The 21,812-nt window shown below is 60.7% G+C and overlaps 1 protein-coding gene across 6 annotated transcripts; it reads left to right on the top strand.

The window, feature by feature from the left end:
* Positions 1-11,979: 11,979 nt before the first annotated feature.
* LOC144929950 (arf-GAP domain and FG repeat-containing protein 2-like) lies at positions 11,980-21,499 on the top strand. 6 transcript variants are annotated; one of them, XM_078850871.1, is made up of 12 exons: positions 11,980-11,998; positions 13,831-13,924; positions 14,612-14,727; positions 15,090-15,219; positions 15,345-15,489; positions 17,216-17,329; positions 17,766-17,798; positions 18,219-18,306; positions 18,524-18,588; positions 18,693-18,776; positions 19,226-19,296; positions 19,721-21,499. In XM_078850871.1, exons 2-12 carry the CDS (start codon positions 13,871-13,873, stop codon positions 19,778-19,780), a joined length of 960 nt encoding a protein of 319 aa, XP_078706997.1. In that variant the 5' UTR covers positions 11,980-11,998; positions 13,831-13,870; the 3' UTR covers positions 19,781-21,499. The 6 variants fall into 6 exon arrangements, with proteins under 6 accessions (XP_078706997.1, XP_078706996.1, XP_078706992.1 ...); XM_078850866.1 differs by lacking the exon at positions 11,980-11,998 and adding an exon at positions 12,054-12,307; XM_078850867.1 differs by lacking the exon at positions 11,980-11,998 and adding an exon at positions 12,055-12,307 and having other exon boundaries at positions 18,222-18,306.
* Positions 21,500-21,812: the final 313 nt, after the last annotated feature.

Below are 21,812 nucleotides of genomic sequence, written 5' to 3'. Positions count from 1 at the left end.
GCCTTCCCCCCTGCAAGATGAGAGCTAAAGGGTTGGAGAACAAAGGAATCAGGTGACCTCCTGGCCCAAGAAAGGGACAAAGCCCGGGGGGGGGGGGCTGGAGGGAGTTTCAGTTTGGGGCTGGCTGGGACATGGAGTGAAGGGCAGACGTGGTTGTCTGGCTCACTGCCCCCAAAATGGACCCAGCTGAGGGGTCCGGTTCTCTGCACCTACAAGCTCTGTGTTAGACCATGTTCCTGTCGTCTAATAAACCTTCTGTTTTACTGGCTGGGTGAGAGTCACATCTGACTGCGGAGTTAATGGGCAGGACCCTCTGGCTGCCCCAGGACCCCGCCTGAGCGGACTCACTGGGGGAAGCGCACGGAGGGGCAGAGGATGCTGAATGCTCCAAGGTCAGACCCAGGAAGGGGGAAGCCGGGTGAGCTGTGTGTCCTGCAGACAGTCTGCTCTCAAAAAGGAGACTTCCCCAGAGTCCTGACTGGCTTCGTAGGGAGCAGTTCCAGAGCATCGCCCGGGGACTCCGTGACAACCGGTGGCAGCGGTGGGATGTACTGCACCCCATGGATGGCGCTTCCTGCAGTAAGTGACGGGGGAGCAGTAAAATGAAGGGGGATTGACGAGGACAAGGCATGCAGAAGGCTCGGAGAGGAGCGGTTTCAGGGGGCAGTTAACCCCTGGGAGTGTGTGACCAGCGAGAAGGACTGTGCAGTAATGGGGTCCCCCTGGGGACTGCGGTGAGCAGTCTCAGGGGCGGAGAAGCCTGCGGCTCGGCCCTGGGAGAGAGAAGGACTTTTGCAGTAACAGTGTTCCCCTGGGGATTGCAGCGAGCGGTCCCAGGGCGGAGGAGTCTGCAGCTCGACCCTGACAAAGAGGGGGTGACCTCGAGAAGGGCTGGCACACTAGGGGTTCTCCCTGGAAACTGTGGGGAGCTGAGAGCACACAGGCCTGAGAGTCCACAACAACTTGGGAAGAGCGGAGTGATGGCCTGTCACCATCTCCTTAAGAAGGACATTGTAACCCTGTGCAGAAAGAGAGGGTTAAGCATTGGAAAGTTCACCAAGGCACAGTTAATCGTGCAGCTGGAGGAGGATGACCGCTCTAAGGAGCAGATTCCTGACCCCAACTGGGGCTATAGCAGGATCTGGGAGCAGCTGGAGTGGGAGCCAGGCATCCCCAAGACTCCTGTCCCTGACCAGACGAGGGTCTTCACGATCGGGTTCCCCATCGGGGGATCGGAGACAGATGGGATTGGAGCTGAGTCTGAGAGAGCAAGAGGACTGTGAGAGACAGCGAGAGCCCGAGAAAGAGCTGCAGAAGCAACAGCAGCATGAACTGGCGGTGGTGGGGCGGAGAGGCCTAGGGGACCTCCCAGGGGTGAGTGGGGATAGACCTCGGGGGGCCAGTTCCGCAGGGAACCTCGAGAGTAAATTGCTGCCCCTGGTTAAGGAGTGGGGAGATGTGGATGCCACCTCACTGCCTTTGAGCAGGCTGGAGATTTGAACCAGGGGGACCCTGCGGAAAAGCCTCGGTGTCTAGCTCCCTTGCTGGGTCCCAAGGCCACAGACTCCATCAGCCCAATGGGTGGGGAGGTGGACAGGCTCCCACTCCTGGTCCCAGCCTATATGTCTGTGTGGAGTCTCCTGGGGCCAGGCCCCTCAGACCCCCAGTGGGAGCGGAAGGGGATGGTCAATGGGGAGACATTCCTGGGGTGGCGAGATCCTGGGACAGAGAGAACTGGTGTCAGGCCCCTGGTGGTGCAGCCTCAGATGCTGAGGGGCTGGGTGAGCTGGGTGAGGGTCCCAGGGACGAAGCCCCTCGCCCTGCCTATGGCCCAGATCCCTGTGCAGACCCAGGAGGAGTGGGGCTGGCTGGTCGTTGGGGTTCTCGAGGATATCAGCTGTGAGACCCTGTTGGGGAGTAACTCTGTCTCTTTGGGACAGGATCCAGGCCCTGCTCCTGTAACGGCCAAGGGTTTGAATTTGAATCCAGGGAACCAATTGGCGGAGAGGGAAATGGTCAGTGAAAATGCAGATGACATGGCTGGCAGTGGGGGAGGAGCTGCTAGGCTTGGGCTACCTGCCTGCCTGTAACCAGACCCCTGGGGCTGGGTGGGACAGAGAGATGCTCCCCGCCCCCCTGCACACCAGAGAGGGGACTCCCACTGGCTCTGATGCTGTGAGGAAAGCAGCGAGCTCGCTGCCTGCCCCCACTGAGCACAGTGAGAGCTGAGACCCCAGCTGAGTCTGGGGGGAGACAGGCAGGGAAGGTTATCTGTTGGGAGTGGCAAGGTGCTTGGTAAGGAAAGTTTGGATGAGCCTAGGCAGCCTTGTGAGCTGATGGCTGTGTCTAGTCAGCAGGATAGACCAGGATAGTCAGCAGGGTGGGAAGGCGAGGAGAGTGGAAGATGAGTGTCCCTGGACCTTACCTGTTACCTGGGGGGAGAACTGTGACAGTGAAGGAAACATGCCTGTGTCTGTCAGGGGTATTGATCTGCCTATGGAGGGAGCTACCCTGATCTCCAAGCAGTTGTCTGCGAACAGCCTTGTGTGCTGGGACAAGGGGAATGAGATCCCAAGCTGTGTGTCTGGTCAAGGAGAAAGTGTGTCCGGCTCTTCTTTGTCTGTGGAGCAGACAGAAGGGGCCTTTCAGCCTATGATGGTTGAGAATAGTGCAGTTGTCTCAGAGTTGGTTCTGGATTCAGCTAAAGCCCAGGAAGGGAAGGGTCCTAAGTTTGTGTCTGCTTGGGAGAATGGCCCTGTAACTAAGTCGCATCCAGTTAGTGTCCTAGCAAAATCCCAGACACCAGACAATTCTGGCGCTTGTATTTTGCCTGTTGCTAGTGTGTGGCTGGGAAAGGGTGTAGCAACTCTGTCTAATCAGGGTGAGATCCTAGCCAGGGCACAAGGAGAGCAGAAAGGTGATTTGATCGTGTTACCTACTGAGGGTGTGGAAACCTGTAGCAAGAAGGAAAAGATTCCTGAACTTGTGTGTGGCAAAGGGAAGGAGAATGCTTCTGACCTTTTATCTCGGAAGTCTGTAAGTTTGCCTGAAAGGAGATGGTGTAGGAATCCGCCTGATGGGCCAGAGGTGATTCTGGATGTAAGTGAGACTCAGAAAGAGCCTGTTGTTGCTCAGGAAAGTGTTCCTCTAGAGCAAGCCCTAGGTAAAGAGGGTAAGGGCAGAATTTCTGTGAAGGGTGAATTGTTGCATAGAAAAGCCCTAGGGAAAGGAATCCTCATGGAGTCTTTGCAAGCAGTTTACTGCAACTGAAGGGTGTGAAAGTAATTTAATCAAGAAAGTTTCAGTTCCTAATGGCCAGAAATTTTCTGTTGTGAATGGATCCACTGACTTTCCTGTTGAAAGATCCAGCGTGGATAGCTTTGAGAAGGTCTCAGATGGAGTGAAAGCTGTTAAGAAAGTTAAACAGTCCTATAACCAAGTGGCTGTGTTTGGCCAGCTTGTTGGGGAGACAAGGTTGTTGAGAAAGGAATGTCTCCATGCTAGTTCTGTAAGTGAACAGTATGTGGCCCAGGTCAAGATGGGGGCTCTTAACCAAGAGAGCCTGAATTGCAGCCCTCCAGACTGGAGCGCTGGGAGAAGACCCGATCCCAGTTTGACCCCTGGGGGGTTTGGGGTGGCAAAAGGGCACAGGCCACATAAACCTTCCCACATGCAGCTTGCGAGTGCTATCGACCACCCCCGACCTAAGGGAGGGCGTGAAACTGGAAGGACCTGTTGTAACTCCCACCAAGGAACGGGAGAGATGCTGGGGCATCCATGGGAACGCTGGTGGCTTCGAACTTCCCCAGGTCACCGGCTAAAGTGACCCCACTCATAGAATCATAGAATATCAGGGTTGGAAGGGACCTCAGGAAGTCATCTAGTCCAACGCCCTGCTCAAAGCAGGACCAATCCCCAATTAAATCATCCCAGCCAGGGCTTTGTCAAGCCTGACCTTAAAAACTTCTAAGGAAGGAGATTCCACCACCTCCCTAGGCAACACATTCCAGTGTTTCACCACCCTCCTAGTGAAAAAGTTTTTCCTAATATCCAACCTAAACCTCCCCCACTGCAACTTGAGACCATTACTCCTTGTCCTGTCCTCTTCTACCACTGAGAATAGTCTAGAACCATCCTCTCTGGAACCACCTCTCAGGTAGTTGAAAGCAGCTATCAAATCCCCCCTCATTCTTCTCTTCTGCAGACTAAACAATCCCAGTTCCCTCAGCCTCTCCTCATAAGTCATGTGTTCCAGACCCCTAATCATTTTTGTTGCTCTTCGCTGGACTCTCTCCAATTTATCCACATCCTTCTTGTCGTGTGGGGCCCAAAACTGGACACAGTACTCCAGATGAGGCCTCACCAATGTCGAATAGAGTGGGACGATCACATCCCTCGATCTACTCGCTATGCCCCTACTTATACATCCCAAAATGCCATTGGCCTTCTTGGCAACAAGGGTACACTGCTGACTCATATCCAGCTTCTCGTCCACTGTCACCCCTAGGTCCTTTTCCGCAGAACTGCTGCCTAGCCATTCGGTCCCTAGTCTGTAGCTGTGCATTGGGTTCTTCCGTCCTAAGTGCAGGACCCTGCACTTATCCTTATTGAACCTCATCAGATTTCTTTCGGCCCAATCCTCCAATTTGTCTAGGTCCCTCTGTATCCTATCCCTCCCCTCCAGCGTATCTACCACTCCTCCCAGTTTAGTATCGTCCGCAAATTTGCTGAGAGTGCAGTCCACACCATCCTCCAGATCATTTATGAAGATATTGAACAAAACCGGCCCCAGGACCAACCCCTGGGGCACTCCACTTGACACCGGCTGCCAACTAGACGTGGAGCCATTGATCACTACCCATTGAGCCCGACGATCTAGCCAACTTTCTACCCACCTTATAGTGCATTCATCCAGCCCATACTTCTTTAACTTGCTGACAAGAATACTGTGGGAGACCGTGTCAAAAGCTTTGCTAAAGTCAAGAAACAATACATCCACTGCTTTCCCTTCATCCACAGAACCAGTAATCTCATCATAGAAGGCGATTAGATTAGTCAGGCATGACCTTCCCTTGGTGAATCCATGCTGACTGTTCCCGATCACTTTCCTCTCCTCTAAGAGCTTCAGAATTGATTCCTTGAGGACCTGCTCCATGATTTTTCTGGGGACTGAGGTGAGGCTGACTGGCCTGTAGTTCCCAGGATCCTCCTTCTTCCCTTTTTTAACTACATTAGCCTTTTTCCAGTCATCTGGGACTTCCCCCGTTCGCCACGAGTTTTCAAAGATAATGGCCAATGGCTCTGCAATCACAGCCGCCAATTCCTTTAGCACTCTCGGATGCAACTCGTCCGGCCCCATGGACTTGTGTACATCCAGCTTTTCTAAATAGTCCCTAACCACCTCTTTCTCCACAGAGGGCTGGCCATCTATTCCCCATGTTGTGATGCCCAGCGCAGCAGTCTGGGAGCTGACCTTGTCTGTGAAGACAGAGGCAAAAAAAGCATTGAGTACATTAGCTTTTTCCACATCCTCTGTCACTAGGTTGCCTCCATCATTCATTAAGGGGCCCACACTTTCCTTGGCTTTCTTCTTGTTGCCAACATACCTGAAGAAACCCTTCTTGTTACTCTTGACATCTCTTGCTAGCTGCAGCTCCAGGTGTGATTTGGCCCTCCTGATTTCATTCCTACATGCCCGAGCAATATTTTTATACTCTTCCCTGGTCATATGTCCAACCTTCCACTTCTTGTAAGTTTCTTTTTTATGTTTAAGATCCGCTAGGATTTCACCGTTAAGCCAAGCTGGTTGCCTGCCATATTTACTATTCTTTCGACACATCAGGATGGTTTGTCCCTGTAACCTCAACAGGGATTCCTTGAAATACAGCCAGCTCTCCTGGACTCCTTTCCCCTTCATGTTAGTCCCCCAGGGGATCCTACCCATCCATTCCCTGAGGGAGTCGAAGTCTGCTTTCCTGAAGTCCAGGATCCGTATCCTGCTGCTTACCTTCCTTCCCTGGGTCAGGATCCTGAACTCAACCAACTCATGGTCACTGCCTCCCAGATTCCCATCCACTTTTGCTTCCCCCACTAATTCTTCCCAGTTTGTGAGCAGCAGGTCAAGAAAAGCTCCCCCCCAGTTGGCTCCTCTAGCACTTGCACCAGGAAATTGTCCCCTACGCTTTCCAAAAACTTCCTGGATTGTCTGTGCACCACTGTATTGCTCTCCCAGCAGATATCAGGAAAATTAAAGTCACCCATGAGAACCAGGGCGTGCGATCTAGTAGCTAGGAAGAAAGCCTCGTCCACCTCGACCCCCTGGTCCGGTGGTCTATAGCAGACTCGCACCACGACATCACCCTTGTTGCTCACACTTCTAAACTTAATCCAGAGACACTCAGGTTTTTCTGCAGTTTCGTACCGGAGCTCTGAGCAGTCATACTGCTCCCTTACATACAGTGCTACTCCCTGAGTGCTAATCACTCAGTTCGGTCTCGAAGAGGGGGAGAGATGTGACAAAGTGGGACTGTTCTTAATGTTTCCTCTGAATAGTGTGGGGGTGCCTCAGTTTCCCTTGTGCCGTTCTTAAGTATTTAGGGGGTGGGAGAAGGGTGTATGATCATTGCAGAGTCCTAGAGGGCAGATGTGTGCAGGGGTCTGGACACAGAGAATGGCCGACACCCTGTTTCCTGGCACCTGATGGCCTGGCCCTTCCCCCCTGCAAGGTGAGAGCTAAAGGGGTTGGAGAACAAAGTAATCAGGTGACCTCCTGGCCCGGGAAAGGGACAAAGCCCAGAGAGGAGGGGCTGGAGAGAGTTTCAGTTTGGGGCTGACTGGGGACATGGAGCGAAGTAGAGACGTGGTTGTCTGGCTCAAAAATGGACCCGGCTGAGGGGTCCTGTTCTCTGCACCTACAAGCTCTGTGTTAGACCATGTTCCTGTCGTCTAATAAACCTTCTGTGTTACTGGTTGGCTGAGAGTCACGTCTGACTGTGGAATTGGGGGGCAGGACCCTCTGGCTTCCCCAGGAGTCCACCTGGGCGGACTCACTGTGGGAAGCACACGGAGGGGCAGAGGAGGCTGAATGCTCCGAGGTCAGACCCAGGAAGGGGGAAAACGTGTGAGCTGTGTGTCCTGAAGACAGGCTGCTCCCCGAGAGGAGACTGCCCCAGAGTCCTGCCTGGCTTCATAGGGAGCAGTTCCAGAGCATCGCCCGGGGACGCCGTGACAGATGCTGTTGGGGGCAGTTTGACACCCTGAATGTCGGGGTTTTCTCTAGAGTTATTGAGCTCAGGATCTTCTCCACTGGGCAGGAGAGGGTTAAGGAGCTGTTGTGGGTTCAAACAGGGCTTTAAGAAGAGGAGCACAGCTCAGGCAGCCCCAGCCCTGCAGGTCGGGGTGGAGCCTGCCCCTTGGAGCGCTGGCCAGCTGCTCACGTGGCCATTGCTTGGCGCAGCTCTGAGTCACTTTAACTTGTGACTGTCTCGCTTTCGGCTCCTATTGACAGGTTTTCCCCGTAGGCACCTGGAAGCCAGGAAGAGGTAGACTTCTGCTAGACCCAGTGGGAGCCAGTTTGGGCCCCAGGCTTGGCTATGGCTTTGATTTTCCCAGGGGAGAGCAATCCTAGCCCCTGGGACGGGGCTGGAGGGCTGAGTCTCCCACTCCCGGGCCTGTGCTGACTGCGTGAGTACAGGACCCCAGCACTCACGAAGCGGGCACTGGGGGAAGCCAAGACCCTGACAGCTCCAGGGATTCCTAGAGCCTAAGGCCAGACGGGTCCATGAGATCATCCAGTTTGGCCTCCCGTCCCTGTACAGAGCCCAGTCCCATGTGCTGGGGTAAAGCGTGGGCTCCAGGCTCCAGTCTGGAGCTGAAATCTGACTAGACTCCTAGGGTAGGATCTGAAAGCGTTTAGTAACTCAGCCAGGCAATGCGTTTCTCCCCCCCCCCCCCCTTTCACTCAGGCCACCTAAACAAAGAGACATCCGAGCCCCACCCACTCCTGTCCCCTACCTATAACCCGCTCCTCATTTCCATATGTGCCTACTCAGCACAACCGTTGTCCCCAGCCAGGACCCTGCTGTATGGAAGGCTGGCTTTGATGGTAATCAGCGATGAAAGCAGGAGAGAGAAAGAGAGAGAAAAGAAGCCCCCAGAGGCAGCCTGCAAAGGGGCGACAGGTTGAGGGCAAGTGTTTGAATACTTCAGCCTTCCGCACTTCCTTCTCTCCCCCGGAAAAATCTACTGGAAACACAACCGCTCTGATTTTGGGACCCGGCGTCTTTCTGAGGCCGCCAAGCGGACCAAATTCAGAGCAGAAAAGAGGTGCATGTTTTTAACAGGGCGAGGGACAACCCACGGGAACAACTTCCCAGGGGCTGCAGAGGGTTTCCCGTCACCGACCATTTTCAAATCCAGATGGGATGTTCGTTCCAAAGCTCTGCTCTAGTTCCACCAGGGGATTCACTCCGAGCAGTTCCCTGGTCTGTGCCATCCAGCATGGTAGACTGGCCTGGTCCCTGCTGGCCTTCGAATTCATGAATTGTGTGTGTGTGTGTGTCTGTGTGTCTCCTTCCCAAATCTGTCTCAGCCAGCATTAGTTCCTCTATCAGATCACACCTACCCTGACCTCCCGTACAGCACACAGCCGAGAACGTCCCCCACTTAACCCCAGATTCAGCTGTCACTTGTGCTGGACTAAAGCATCTTTCAGAAAAGCTCAATCTGGATGGGAAGCCATCCAGAGATGGAGACGCCCCTGCTGCCCCCCTGGGGGGTTTGGTCCCATGGTTAATCACCCACGCTGTTAAAAACTGGTGCCTCGTCTCTCACTGGAACATGTCTGGCTTTAACTCGCAGCCACTGGTTCTTGTTCTGTCCTCCACTAGACTGAACGAGTGCAGGTTGCAGCAAAGTCACGCTTTCAGTGAGCAATCAGGGATGTCCCTCCAACATGCCACCAGCCCAGTGTGTTTCAATCATGTCTGCCCTCGCACCCCAGAATGCCTCATTTTCACAAGAACACTGCCTAGAGAGGTGGACTAGCTCCTTCCTCCGTGGCAGCCTCGCAGTGAATTTCAATCAGACGCGTGGGGGTGGGGAGACAGATACACGTGTAAATGGGTGAGGAGACAGCGCATCCAAGGTGGCTGGCACAGGCAGAACAAACTGGGGTCATCTTTCTTTCTCTCACACACATTCCTACCTCAGTTTCCCTGCACCCCTCTGGCTGGCACCGATCGTAGGCTTGATCCTTCCACTGCTCTGGGGACTGAGGTACTTGCATAAAGCTAATCTGCACACCGGGCCCAAAGCTATAAATGGAGCATTAATTAAACAGTCACTGACTGTAATAATTGCTTTTTGTTGTTGTTGTTCTTCTTCTCTGGACTCCAGAAGCATCCACTGCTTTTGCCCAGAGCAGGACGCAATAGCACAGATGGGACCGGAGTCCGTGCTACCATCAATGCCCCTGTGGTGTTGTTGCTGTAGCTGTGTTGGCCACAGGAGATTAGCGAGACAAGGTGGGGTAGGTAAAATCTTTTATTGGACCAACTCCTGATGGGGAGAGAGACGAGCTTTCGAGCTTCCCCAGAACTGAAGAAGAAATACAAAATATTACCTCTGTCAGCTTGTCTCTCCATTATTGAAGCAAACAGTTTAGCTGAAAAACTCGCAACAAAATCAGCCAAGCCGGAGAAATCAAGACCAACAAATAACCTTCTCTGAAGGATATCCCAAATCTGAATGATTAAGGCCCAGAATGACAGCAAGCGAGTGAAACAAGGAGCGGGCACACTTTTTGCAAGAATCCCCTTAAACCAGGCTCATTAGCAGGGCTCGCGTGTTTCACCACGCCTACTCCACCCCCCTGCAAAGTGGGGGCTGCGAGATGTAACACTGCAAATGTGTGAAGCGTTCAGTCCTTTCCCTTCGTACAGATAAAATGGGAACGGCGCATACCCGCTCCGTGCATCACATTGCATTTCTGAAGGCAACAAGCTGGATAAACAGGCCCGAATTGCCTTATCAAGTCCACCTTGGTGTCTTTCCGCCTCCAAAGAAAACAGCAGGGGTGACTGTGGTTTTCCCAAATAATCTCTTGCACTTCGAAGGCAGGTTTCAATTGAAAAACAAATCCAGAGATGCTTGAGAAATAAGGACCCCTTGACCAGTGCTGAGATGCAGCAACAATTGGGTGAGGGTGGCAGGGATACTTCTCCTGACACTGAGATGCGGCCACCTCTGCGGCAGGGCAGCTGGTTATATGGAGATCCCTTCATTGGTGCTGAGATGCAACTGTCTCTGGGGTGGGGAGACTGTTTATACAGGGATCCCTTACCTAGCGCTGAGGTGCAATGGGGTGAGGTACAACAGCTGTTTATAGATGGACAGGGTTGACATGCAGCCACCTCTGGGGGGAGGCAGAAGTCTGGCTGTGTTTTAGAAACCTACAACGCAGTTGATTGGGGGCAGAGAGCGAAGAAGGACCCACCTGGCTGTCAGGAGCTCCAGGTGTGAAATCAGTCCGCGGAGTGCTCCTCCAGACGACTTACATCTCCGTACCGCTCCGAGCGCGATGGGGGACCCCGGTCGGGCTCCGCAAGGAGCTGCCAGGGGATGAATCCTGCCTGGCTCTCTTCCCAGCACCCCCTGCCCTAGCAAATGCATCCGGCACTGGGCCTGGGTCTCTCGGGGGGAAGGGGCCCTGCGGGGGGAGACTAGGGGCCCCGGGGGGCACCCTGGGTCTCTTGGGAGGAGGGGCTAGGGGCCCCATGAGGGAGACTGGAGGCCCCAGTGGGGAAACCCTGGGTTTCTGGAGAGGAGGGACTGGGGACCCCAGTGGGGGGACCCTGGGTCTCTAGGAGTGAGGGGCTAGGGGTCCCTGGGAGGGAGGGCATAGGGACCCCAGTGGGGAGGACTCTGGGGGGCAACGCTGGGAGCCGCTGGGTCTTGGGGGGAGGGCTGGGGGCCCTGCGGGGGGTCTCTGGGGGGCAGCACTGGGAGCCACTGGGTCTCTGGGGGGTGGGGGAATCGGGGGGGGGGGGGCTGGGTCTCTGGGGGCCCAGGCTGGGGGCCCAGTGGGGGGGCTCTGGGTGCAGCGCTGGGAGCACTGGGTCTCTGGGGGGGCTGGGGGCACTGTGGGGGGGTCTCTGGGGAAGTGGGGGGGCCCTGGATCTCTGGGGAGTGGGGGACCCCAGTGGGGAGGCAGGGATGGGGACCCTGTGGAGAGTCTCTGGGGGGAGTGGGGGGTGCCCTGGGTCTCTGGGGAGTGGGGAAGGGGATTGGGACCCTGGGGGGGTCTCTGGGGGGAGTGGGGGGAGCCCTGGGGCTCTGGGGAGGGGTCTCTGGGGGGAGTGGGGGGAGCCCTGGGTCTCTGGGGGGTGAGGGACCCCAGTAGGGAGATGGGGACCCTGTGGAGAGTCTCTGGGGGGAGTGGGGGGTGCCCTGGGTCTCTGGGGAGTGGGGAAGGGGATGGGGACCCTGGGGGGGTCTCTGGGGGGAGTGGGGGGAGCCCTGGGGCTCTGGGGGGTGAGGGACCCCAGTAGGGAGATGGGGACCCTGTGGGGGGACCCTGGGGTCTCTGAGGAGAGGGCTCTGGGGGACCAGGCGGGTCCCGAGGGGGGCGGGGCTCAGGGAGCTGTTTTGGCGGGAAGGACAGTTGGAACGGGCGTGGGGGCGGTTGCTAACGCCCCGCCCACGTTGGTGAGCCCGCGGGCCACGCCACTAGGGGGCGGGGTCAGGGCCTTCTTCGCGCCTCAGGAGAGGATGGCGCATGCGCCTTAAAAAAGCGAGGGAACGGGCATCCCTCTCGGACATGCGCAGAAGACCGCGCAGGAACTGGGGCAGCCGCACAAGCCGACGCGGGCGGCAGGGGAAGTGGGCACGTGCCGCCCCACCGGTCAAACGCATGCGTAGTAGACCGGGGCGGCAGAGCATGCGCTGTGGCGAAGCAGTGAGTTCGCGGCGCACGCGCCCTGGCGAGTAACTGAGACAGGTGGGAGGGCTGCGCACGCGCCTGGCGCGGAAGCAGGTGGGGGGGGAGCTGGCGCCTGCGCAGTGCGCTCTGGCGGCGCTGCCCCGCTGACAGCAGCCGGGAGGGGCGGGGGCTGATGGCGGCCGGGGCCGGGGGCAGGAAGCCCGGCGCCCCGCGGGACGCGGAGTCCGAGGTCTGGTCCCGCCGCGTCCGGGACCTGGTGGGCTCCGGGCCCGGCAACCGCCTCTGCTTCGAGTGCGGCCAGCGCGGCGTCACCTACGTGGACATCACGCTGGGCAGCTTCGTGTGCACGGGCTGCTCGGGGGCGCTGTGAGTGGGCGGGGCTACGGGCAGGGGGCGGGGCTTCGTGCGCACGGGCTGCTCGGGGGCGCTGTGAGTGGGCGGGGCTACGGGCAGGGGGCGGGGCTTCGTGTGCACGGGCTGCTCGGGGGCGCTGTGAGTGGGCGGGGCTACGGGCAGGGGGCGGGGCTTCGTGTGCACGGGCTGCTCGGGGGCGCTGTGAGGGGGCGGGGCTACGGGCAGGGGGCGGGGCTTCGTGCGCACGGGCTGCTCGGGGGCGCTGTGAGGGGGCGGGGCTACGGGCAGGGGGCGGGGCTTCGTGTGCACGGGCTGCTCGGGGGCGCTGTGAGGGGGCGGGGCTACGGGCAGGGGGCGGGGCTTCGTGCGCACGGGCTGCTCGGGGGCGCTGTGAGTGGGCGGGGCTACGGGCAGGGGGCGGGGCTTCGTGTGCACGGGCTGCTCGGGGGCGCTGTGAGGGGGCGGGGCTACGGGCAGGGGGCGGGGCTTCGTGTGCACGGGCTGCTCGGGGGCGCTGTGAGTGGGCGGGGCTACGGGCAGGGGGCGGGGCTTCGTGTGCACGGGCTGCTCGGGGGCGCTGTGAGGGGGCGGGGCTACGGGCAGGGGGCGGGGCTTCGTGTGCACGGGCTGCTCGGGGGCGCTGTGAGGGGGCGGGGCTACCGGCAGGGGGCGCGGTTTCGTGCGCGCGGCTGTGAGGGGGCGGGGCTACGGGCAGGGGCGGGGCTTCATGCGCGCGGCTGTGAGGGGGCGGGGCTACGGGCAGGGGCGGGGCTTCGTGCGCGCGGCTGTGAGGGGCGGGGCTACTGGCAGGGGGCGGGGCTTCGTGCGCGCCGCTGTGAGGGGGCGGGGCTACTGGCAGGGGGCGGGGCTTCGTGCGCGCGGCTGCTCGGGGCCCTTTGAGGGGGCGGGGCTTCGCGTGCTCGGGGGCGCTGTGAGGGGGCGGGGCGCTGTGAGGGGGCGGGGCTTCGTGCGCGCGGGCTGCTCCTGGGCACTTTCAGTGGGGGCGGGGCTTCGGCGTGCACGGGTGCCTGGGAGTGGGGGCGGGGCTATGGGCAGGGGCGGGGCTTCTTGGTCCCACCTTCAGCTCAGCCCCAATCTGATCCCACCCTTCCTGCCCCACTTCACGGGGGACGGGGGGGGGGTCTCCTGCAGCCCCATTTCCTGCTCCGGGGGAGGGGCGGTCCTCCTGCCGTCTCCATGGCGTGGGGGTCTCACGCTGGCCCCAGCCTTCCCCCCGGCTCTACGCGGCGGGTGAGGCGTGCGGAGCTGCTCGGGGCCGATGCCCGCGGCGCCCCGAGGGGCTGCCGGTCTCATCCGCTGAGTATTTCATACGCTGCCAGCGGGCCCTACCCCGCGCCAGCAATTCAGCGGCGCTGCCCGTGGGGGCACGGCCGGGACACGGGGCGCCCTGGGACTTCCCCGGCCTCAGCCTGATGCTCGCTGAGCGTGTGGCCTGGAAACCAGGGCTCCTGGGTCCTCTCCCCAGCTCGGGGACGGGGGTCTGGCCAGGTCTGTAATGCTCGTCTCCGTTGCAGCCGGGGCCTGAACCCCCCGCACCGCGTCAAATCCATTTCCATGACCACCTTCACCGAGTCCGAAGTGCTGTTCCTGCACTCCCGCGGCAACGAGGTGAGCGGCCAGGGAAAGCCCACTGTACATCGAACCCAGGCGTCCTGGCTCCCAGCTCCCCCGCTCTCACCCCCCAGCCCTCACTCCCCTCCCAGAGCCGGGGACAGAACCCAGGAGTCCTGGCTGCCAGCCCCCCTGCACTAACCCACCAGCCCCCACTCCCCTCCCAGAGCCGGGGAGAGAACCCAGGAGTCCTGGCTCCCAGCTCCCCCGCTCTAACCCCCCAGCCCCCACTCCCCTCCCAGAGCCGGGGACAGAACCCAGGAGTCCTGGCTGCCAGCTCCCCCGCTCTAACCCACCAGCCCCCACTCCCCTCCCAGAGCCGGGGACAGAATCCAGGAGTCCTGGCTCCCAGCCCCCCTGCACTAACCCACCAGCCCCCACTCCCCTCCCAGAGCCGGGGACAGAACCCAGGAGTCCTGGCTCCCAGCTCCCCCGCTCTAACCCCCCAGCCCCCACTCCCCTCCCAGAGCCGGGGACAGAACCCAGGAGTCCTAGCTCCCACGTTCCTGCTCTAACCCCCCAGCTCCCACTCCCCTCCCAGAGCCGGGGAGAGAACCCAGGAGTCCTAGCTCCCACGTCCCTGCTCTAACCCCCCAGCTCCCACTCCTCTCCCAGAGCCAGGGACAGAACCCAGGAGTCCTGGCTCCCCTCCTCCTTTGTCTAACGAAGTCTTGCTGGCCCTAGGCCTGCCGGAAGGTTTGGCTGGGCTCCTTCGATCCACGCACGTCGCTGCTCCCGGACTCCAGGGACCCGCAGAAAGTGAAGGAGTTCTTGCAGGAGAAATATGAGAAGAAGCGATGGTAAATGCGGAGCGGCGGATGGGTGGGGTGGGGAGGGGAGGGGGCTGTCCCTGGTTCCCAGCAAACTGGGCCTCACCCCCCCTGCAGTCCCTTCCGTGGGTGCAGTGGAGAGACACAGTTCCTGCTCCTTGGCGTACTTGATGTGCCCCAGAGCCGGGGAGAGAACCCAGGAGTCCTCCCTGCTCTAACCCACCAGACCCCACTCCCCTCCCAGAGCCGGGGAGAGAACCCAGGAGTCCTGGCTGCTCAAATCCTGCTGTCATCGTCTTTTTGTAGGCCCACGAGGTTCTCTGACCATGGTAGCGGGTGCGGGTGTCCCTGTGGCTGGTGCTGGCAATGTGTCTGTCTGGCTCCCTCTGCAGGTACATCTCGCCGGATCAAGCCAAGGGCACTGCCTCCCTGGCCGGCCAGAGCTCCACCCCAGAGGTGAAGCCGCAGCAGACCCTTCTAGGGGACTCGGGAGCACTGCTCACAGCTGCCGGATCCAGCCGGGTAAGCCAGGACGCCTGGGTTCTCTCCCCAGCTCTGGGAGGGGAGTGGGGCTGGTGGGTTAGAGCAGGGGGGGCTGCGAGCCAGGATGCCGAGGCCCCAGGCCTGTTACTGGTTGTGTCTCTCAGACCTTGGGCCAGCCCCGCCTGCCGCAGCAGCGCACCCCCCAGCCGGCCAAGAAAGCCAGCACGGACCTCCTGGCGGATATAGGAGGGGACCCTTTCGCTGCGCCCCAGCCGGCCCCCGCCTTCGCCATGTTCCCTGCCTTCCCGGGTAAGTATGGGGGGCAGGGGAGCCACAGGACCAGCTGCTCCCTGCCCGCGGCAGCCATACAGCGCTAATGTGAACAGCTGAGCAAGAGTGGGGCCCCCCCTGTTATGACACTGGGTAGTACAGACTGGGAGCTGGCTGACCATAGAGCACTGGCTAGAGAGCCCCCCCGTGTGGTGACACTGGGTAGTACAGGCTGGGAACTGGCTGACCATAGAGCACGGGCTAGAGAGACCCCCCCCCCGTGTGGTGACACTGGGTAGTACAGGCTGGGAGCTGGCTGACCATAGAGCACTGGCTAGAGAGACCCCCCCGTGTGGTGACACTGGGTAGTACAGGCTGGGAGCTGGCTGACCATAGAGCACGGGCTAGAGAGACACCCCCCCCCCCCCCGTGTGGTGACACTGGGTAGTACAGGCTGGGAGCTGGTGACCATAGAGCACTGGCTAGAGAGACCCCCCCCCGTGTGGTGACACTGGGTAGTACAGGCTGGGAGCTGGCTGACCATAGAGCACTGGCTAGAGAGACCCCCCCCATGTGGTGACACTGGGTAGTACAGGCTGGGAGCTGGTGACCATAGAGCACTGGCTAGAGAGACCCCCCCGTGTGGTGACACTGGGTAGTTCAGGCTGGGAGCTGGCTGACCATAGAGCACTGGCTAGAGAGACCCCCCCATGTGGTGACACTGGGTAGTACAGGCTGGGAGCTGGCTGACCGTAGAGCACTGAGCTAGCGAGGCCCCTGTGTGGTGACACTGGGTAGTACAGGCTGGGAGCTGGCTGACCATAGAGCACTGGCTAGAGAGACCCCCCCCGTGTGGTGACACTGGGTAGTACAGGCTGGGAGCTGGTGACCATAGAGCACTGGCTAGAGAGACCCCCCCGTGTGGTGACACTGGGTAGTACAGGCTGGGAGCTGGCTGACCATAGAGCACTGGCTAGAGAGACCCCCCCCCGTGTGGTGACACTGGGTAGTTCAGGCTGGGAGCTGGTGACCATAGAGCACTGGCTAGAGAGACCCCCCCCGTGTGGTGACACTGGGTAGTACAGGCTGGGAGCTGGCTGACCATAGAGCACTGGCTAGAGAGACACCCCCCCCGTGTGGTGACACTGGGTAGTACAGGCTGGGAGCTGGTGACCATAGAGCACTGGCTAGAGAGACCCCCCCCGTGTGGTGACACTGGGTAGTACAGGCTGGGAGCTGGCTGACCATAGAGCACTGGCTAGAGAGACCCCCCCGTGTGGTGACACTGGGTAGTTCAGGCTGGGAGCTGGCTGACCATAGAGCACTGGCTAGAGAGACACCCCCCCCCCCGTGTGGTGACACTGAGTAGTACAGGCTGGGAGCTGGTGACCATAGAGCACTGGCTAGAGAGACCCCCCCCCGTGTGGTGACACTGGGTAGTACAGGCTGGGAGCTGGGTGACCATAGAGCACGGGCTAGAGAGACCCCCCCCCGTGTGGTGACACTGGGTAGTACAGGCTGGGAGCTGGGTGACCATAGAGCACGGGCTAGAGAGACCCCCCCCGTGTGGTGACACTGGGTAGTACAGGCTGGGAGCTGGCTGACCATAGAGCACTGGCTAGAGAGACCCCCCCCCGTGTGGTGACACTGGGTAGTACAGGCTGGGAGCTGGGTGACCATAGAGCACGGGCTAGAGAGACCCCCCCGTGTGGTGACACTGGGTAGTACAGGCTGGGAGCTGGCTGACCTCCTGTGTCCTCCCCAGGCCAGGTTCCAGCCCACACCGCCTTTGCCAATTTTGATGCCTTTGGATGCAGCCCGGTAGCGTCGGCATTCGGGGGGGCATCGGTGCCATTCCACACCCAGCCAACAGCCGCAGGTAACGCTCCCCCTGCCCCTCCCGCTGCCCGGGCCTTCCTTGGCGTGAACGCTGCGCCAGAGAGAGGCGACAGGCAGGCTAGTGGTTAGAGCAGGGGTGCGGCCAGGACGCCTGGGTTCTCTCCTTGGCTCTGGGAGGAGAGTGCGGGCTAGTGGGTTAGAGCAGGGGGGGCTGGGAGCCAGGACTCCTGGGTTCTCTGCCCGGCTCACGAGAATGGGCAGAGCATTAGGCTCTCTCAGCTGGGAATGTGCGGATGACTGGTTGGCCCATGTGGGGATCTTCTCCTGCTCCCCCTCTTTAGGTGGGTATTTCTGGGGGACTGTCCCTCGTCCCTGCTCCCAAGGCCTGGGGTCCCCTGAGCTCTGCGGGGAGAGGGGTGCGGCTCCTCTGGGGTCTCACTTGCTTTAACCCTTTGCTCTCTGTTTCCTGTTCCCAGCCAGTCGGACAGTCCCAGCCGGTTACAGCTTTGGTGAGATAATGATCATGGTTTGCTTCTCCCTTGTGATACAGGACTTAGGGATCAGGACTCCTGGGTTCTCTCCCCAGCTCTGGGAGGGGAGTGGGGACTGGGGGGCTGGGAGCCAGGATGCTGGGTCTATCCCCAGCATCTGGAGTTGGCTGCAGGCTCAGGACGGGGGAAAATCAATTTTAGTTTAGTTGCGAGTTACTATAGGACCTATCAAAAATAACGTTACTCTCCTGGCTCGCACGGTGCCCTGAGTCCTGCAGTGGTGCCTGGAATGGGCACCGGGGGAGCTGGCGCTGGCCTCTGCTGGGTGCAGTGGGGCTGGGGCGACCTGGCGCCCGCAGGGTGCTCTCGCTCCCCCAACCCCCAGAGGGAGGGCATGAGCCTTGGCGGGGGTGACCAGGCTGTTCCCTTCTGTGCCAGCAGGGGGTGCCCCGGTGAGCGGTTTTGGTACCTCCCCCTCCAGCCACCCTGGCAGCGGGATCCCGGACATGGGCGGAGCACCCAGCAGGTATTAACCCCATTTCCGGGCCCACCCTGGGCGGGGGGACCCCAGGAGACTGGCCGGGTGGGGTGGCCGGCCCCTGGACTGCAGGCCCCGCCGCTGGGCGTGGACTGTGGGGAAACCCAGGGGCATTGCAGAGGGTGCAGTCTGTGTGGGGCGGGGGGATCTCAGCACTCCCCCACACCCCAGTGGGTTTGGCTAACACCGTCTCTCTCCTCCGCAGCCTCTTCGGGAGCCTGAGCCAGCCGGCGGCGCTGCTCCCGTCCGGCTCCGCGCCCGCCTACGGGGGTAGGTGGCTTTTGCTTTGGCCCGGGGGGGGGGGGGGGCAGGTCTAGCGCTCGTCGGCAGCCAGTAGCAATGAGCCACCTCTCCTGTGCCACCCTCTCTTCCAGCCTACACCAACCCCTTCGCCCCGCCCGCCGCCCCGCCCGCCCGGCCCTCCACCAACCCCTTCCAGCCCAACGGCACTGCGCCAGGTGAGCCTCCGCCTGGGGGGGTGGGAGCCAGGACTCCTGGGTTCTCTCCCCGGCTCTGGGAGGGGAGTGGGGGCTAGTCGTTAGAGCAGGGGGCCTGGGAGCCAGGACTCCTGGGTTCTCTCCCTGGCTCTGGGAGGGGAGTGGGGACTGGTGGGTCAGAGCAGGGGGCGCTGGGAGCCAGGATTCCTGGGTTCTCTTCTCCGGCTCTGGGAGGGCAATGGAGTCTGGTGGGTTAGAGCAGGGGTCTGGGAACCAGGACTCCTGGGTTCTCTCCCTGGCTCTGGGAGGGGAGTAGGGTGGGGTCTGGTGGGTTGGAGCGGTGGGGCTGGCAGCCAGGATGCCTGGGTTCTCTCCTGGGCACTGGAAAGGGAGTAACGGCTGGTGGGTTAGACCGGGGGAGCCAGTAGCCCGGACTCCTGGGTTATCTGCCAGCTTCTCTCCCCCTGCAGGTTCCAGTTTTGATGGGTTTACTGCAGCCCAAGTGGGGCAGCCGGTCGGGATTTCCACCAATCCCTTCATGGTGAGGACCCTCCCATTTCCAGCCAGTCGGGTTGCAGTGGGGCCCTGCCATGCTCTGCTTTCCAGGGGGTTCCGGCTTCAGCAGCCCCACAGCAAAGCTGGAACGCCAGGTCCCAGCATCGTTTCCCTAGGGCAGAGCCGCTCTGCTGACTCACCCGATTGCCCAGATCAGTCCCATTATCTGCACAGTGGGATGCCCTCCTTGCTGGTTTCTGCACCCCGTGGCCCCTGCATCGACTCCCCTCACCCATGGGCGGTGCCCCACGACCTCTCTGTGGGGGCCCGGCTGACAAGCAGCCTTGGACCTAGGGTCTGGGCCGGGTTGTGGGTACAAGTCAGGGATCCGACGGGCGTTGGTGTCTGACTGTGTGAGCAGTTAAAGCCGCCTGTGCCCCGTCTCCCTAACCCCCCCTCTTTCCCCCCAGACGGCAGCTCCATCCCCGCCCTTCGTCATCAAGCATCCAGCCACCAACCCCTTCTTATAGCGACGCCCAGACGGCTGCTCTGGGCTGGCAGTGCCCTTCCTGTCCAGCGGGGGGCAGGCCGCTGCAGCTGCACCCCCCTCGCCAGCTTCCGGCTCCACAGCCCTGACGCCGTGGGGATGGGCTGGACCAAGTGCTTTAACTACTGCGATGGCTTCTGAGGGAATCGGCCCCAATGAGAGCTGGCCCTTGAAGAGAGGCTCAGAGCCCAGCACTGAGGCATTCTGGGACTTGTAGTCTAGATGGGGATTTTTCAGCAGGGCACGCTGGGAAAGTGGATCAGTGGGTGAGCTGGCCCTTAAGAGGGTTTGGGATTCTGCCGGGCCTTGTGGTCCAGATGGGAACCCCGGGGGAGCTGGAGGCGGGGCAGCAAGGCATGCTGGGGAAGGGAGTTCTCTCTGCTTCTCCTCCTGAGCAAGAGGGGCTGGGGTCCCTTTGGGGGCTGGGTTGAGTCTGGGCTCTGCCCTGCGGGGCTGGGATCCCTGGGAGGCTGGAATCTCTGGGGGGCTTCATCATGGAGGGCTGGGATCCCTGGGGGCCTGGGATCCCTGCGGGGTTGGGTTGAGCCTGGGCTCTGCCCTGGGGGGCTGGGATCCCTGGGGGGCTGGGATCTCTGGGAGGCTCCATCATGGGGGGATGGGGGGATGGGTTGAGACTGGACTCTGCCCTGGGGGGCTGGGCTCCACCCTGGGGCTCTGCCTTTTAGGGGGGCTGAGCTCTCCCCCTCTGAGCTGCTCTGATCCGACCCTGGTCTGGGCTCTGCTCGAGTGAGATTCTCCCCACCCAGACCCACTGACCGTGCAGCCCCGGCCCCTCTTCGTAGGGTGGAATCTAGGAGTCCTGGCTCCATACCACCCCTCCCCCTTGCTGTCACCCCCACCCCTGGCCAGCTGGTTCCTTGCAGCCCCCACACGTCCCTGCCCCCCACTCCCTGGACAGGGGTGGGCGAACCTGGCCCTGCCTTCAGGCTCCCCCTCGCGGCTCTGGCCTGGCGGCTGCTGGCAATCAAATCACACACACACACACCCCACGGGGGGGCTGCCCAGAGCAGCTGGGCACTCCAGATCCCAGTCCCACAACGGCATCCCCAGCACGGACTGTCCCCCTCGACGGCGTGCGCTAAGCGGGGAGGGGAGCCCTGATCTAGACCAGCCTGCTCCTGTGGCCACTCGGGGGGAGGCACCAGACCTGCACCATGGGCGGCCCCCTCTGCTGCCAGCACTGGGGAGAGAACCCAGGAGTCCTGGCTCCCAGCCCCCCCTCCTCTAACCCACCAGCCCCTACTGCCCGCCAACAGCCAGGGAGAGAACCCAGGCATCCTGGCTCCCAGACCCACCATTTGCTAATTTCTTTGTCAGTTTCTTCTGCACTTGGGATCCTTTTTCAGCTCCTCCATCCCCAGGACCCCCCCGAACGCTGCTGCCGAAATCTTGGCCCTCCCGCATTTAACCAGCCAGCACCCCTTTCCCCCCCTGGGTGAGAGATCACCCCCCCATTGCCGCTTCGGACAAGTATCACCTTGCTCGGCTTCACACCCCCTCCTGGCTTTTCGGGGTGGGGGGGCACACTTTGCCCCCCCCCAACAAAGCAGGGCCCCGGAGGGGCCACGCTGGCAGTATTTTTCTGAGAGAAAAGTGAATGATCTTTTTAATATATAGAGACGGTTTTGGCGCTGGAAATTGTTCTCTTGATTTCGCTCTATAAAAATTATATTGGACCTTTGCGGCTGCCGTCCTCTGTGGGGAGAGGAGCCGAGCCCCCCACCCGGCCTCCTGGGCTGGGCACCACTCACATCTGTGCCCCCTGCGGAGGGCCCCGGGGTCGTTCCCGGGGAAGAGGGGCCGATCGGCAGGGACCCTGGGTGCGACGCCGAATCCAGCGGCTGCTGTCACCTGGTAGGCTGGGGGTGGCCCACTAATGCTCTGGGCCCCACTTGTGACCCTGCGCGTGCGCTTGTGATGTTGCAGGCAGGTGCACTTGTGATCTTGCATGCAGTGTGCTTGTGACCCTGTGCGTCTGCTTGTGACCCTGTCCA

The sequence above is a fragment of the Lepidochelys kempii genome, chromosome 28, assembly GCF_965140285.1.
Source record: "Lepidochelys kempii isolate rLepKem1 chromosome 28, rLepKem1.hap1, whole genome shotgun sequence".
NCBI classification, from domain to species: Eukaryota; Metazoa; Chordata; order Testudines; family Cheloniidae; genus Lepidochelys; species Lepidochelys kempii.
This window is presented reverse-complemented; position numbering and strand designations above follow the sequence as displayed.

Bases quoted from the DNA above. Each gene is read 5' to 3' on its own strand.
- LOC144929950 (XM_078850866.1), top strand. From the start codon at position 12,114: ATGGCGGCCGGGGCCGGGGGCAGGAAGCCCGGCGCCCCGCGGGACGCG. The intron at 12,308-13,830 runs GTGAGTGGGCGG...TCTCCGTTGCAG, and splicing joins ACGGGCTGCTCGGGGGCGCT to CCGGGGCCTGAACCCCCCGC. The intron at 17,799-18,218 runs GTGAGATAATGA...CTTCTGTGCCAG, and splicing joins CCCAGCCGGTTACAGCTTTG to CAGGGGGTGCCCCGGTGAGC.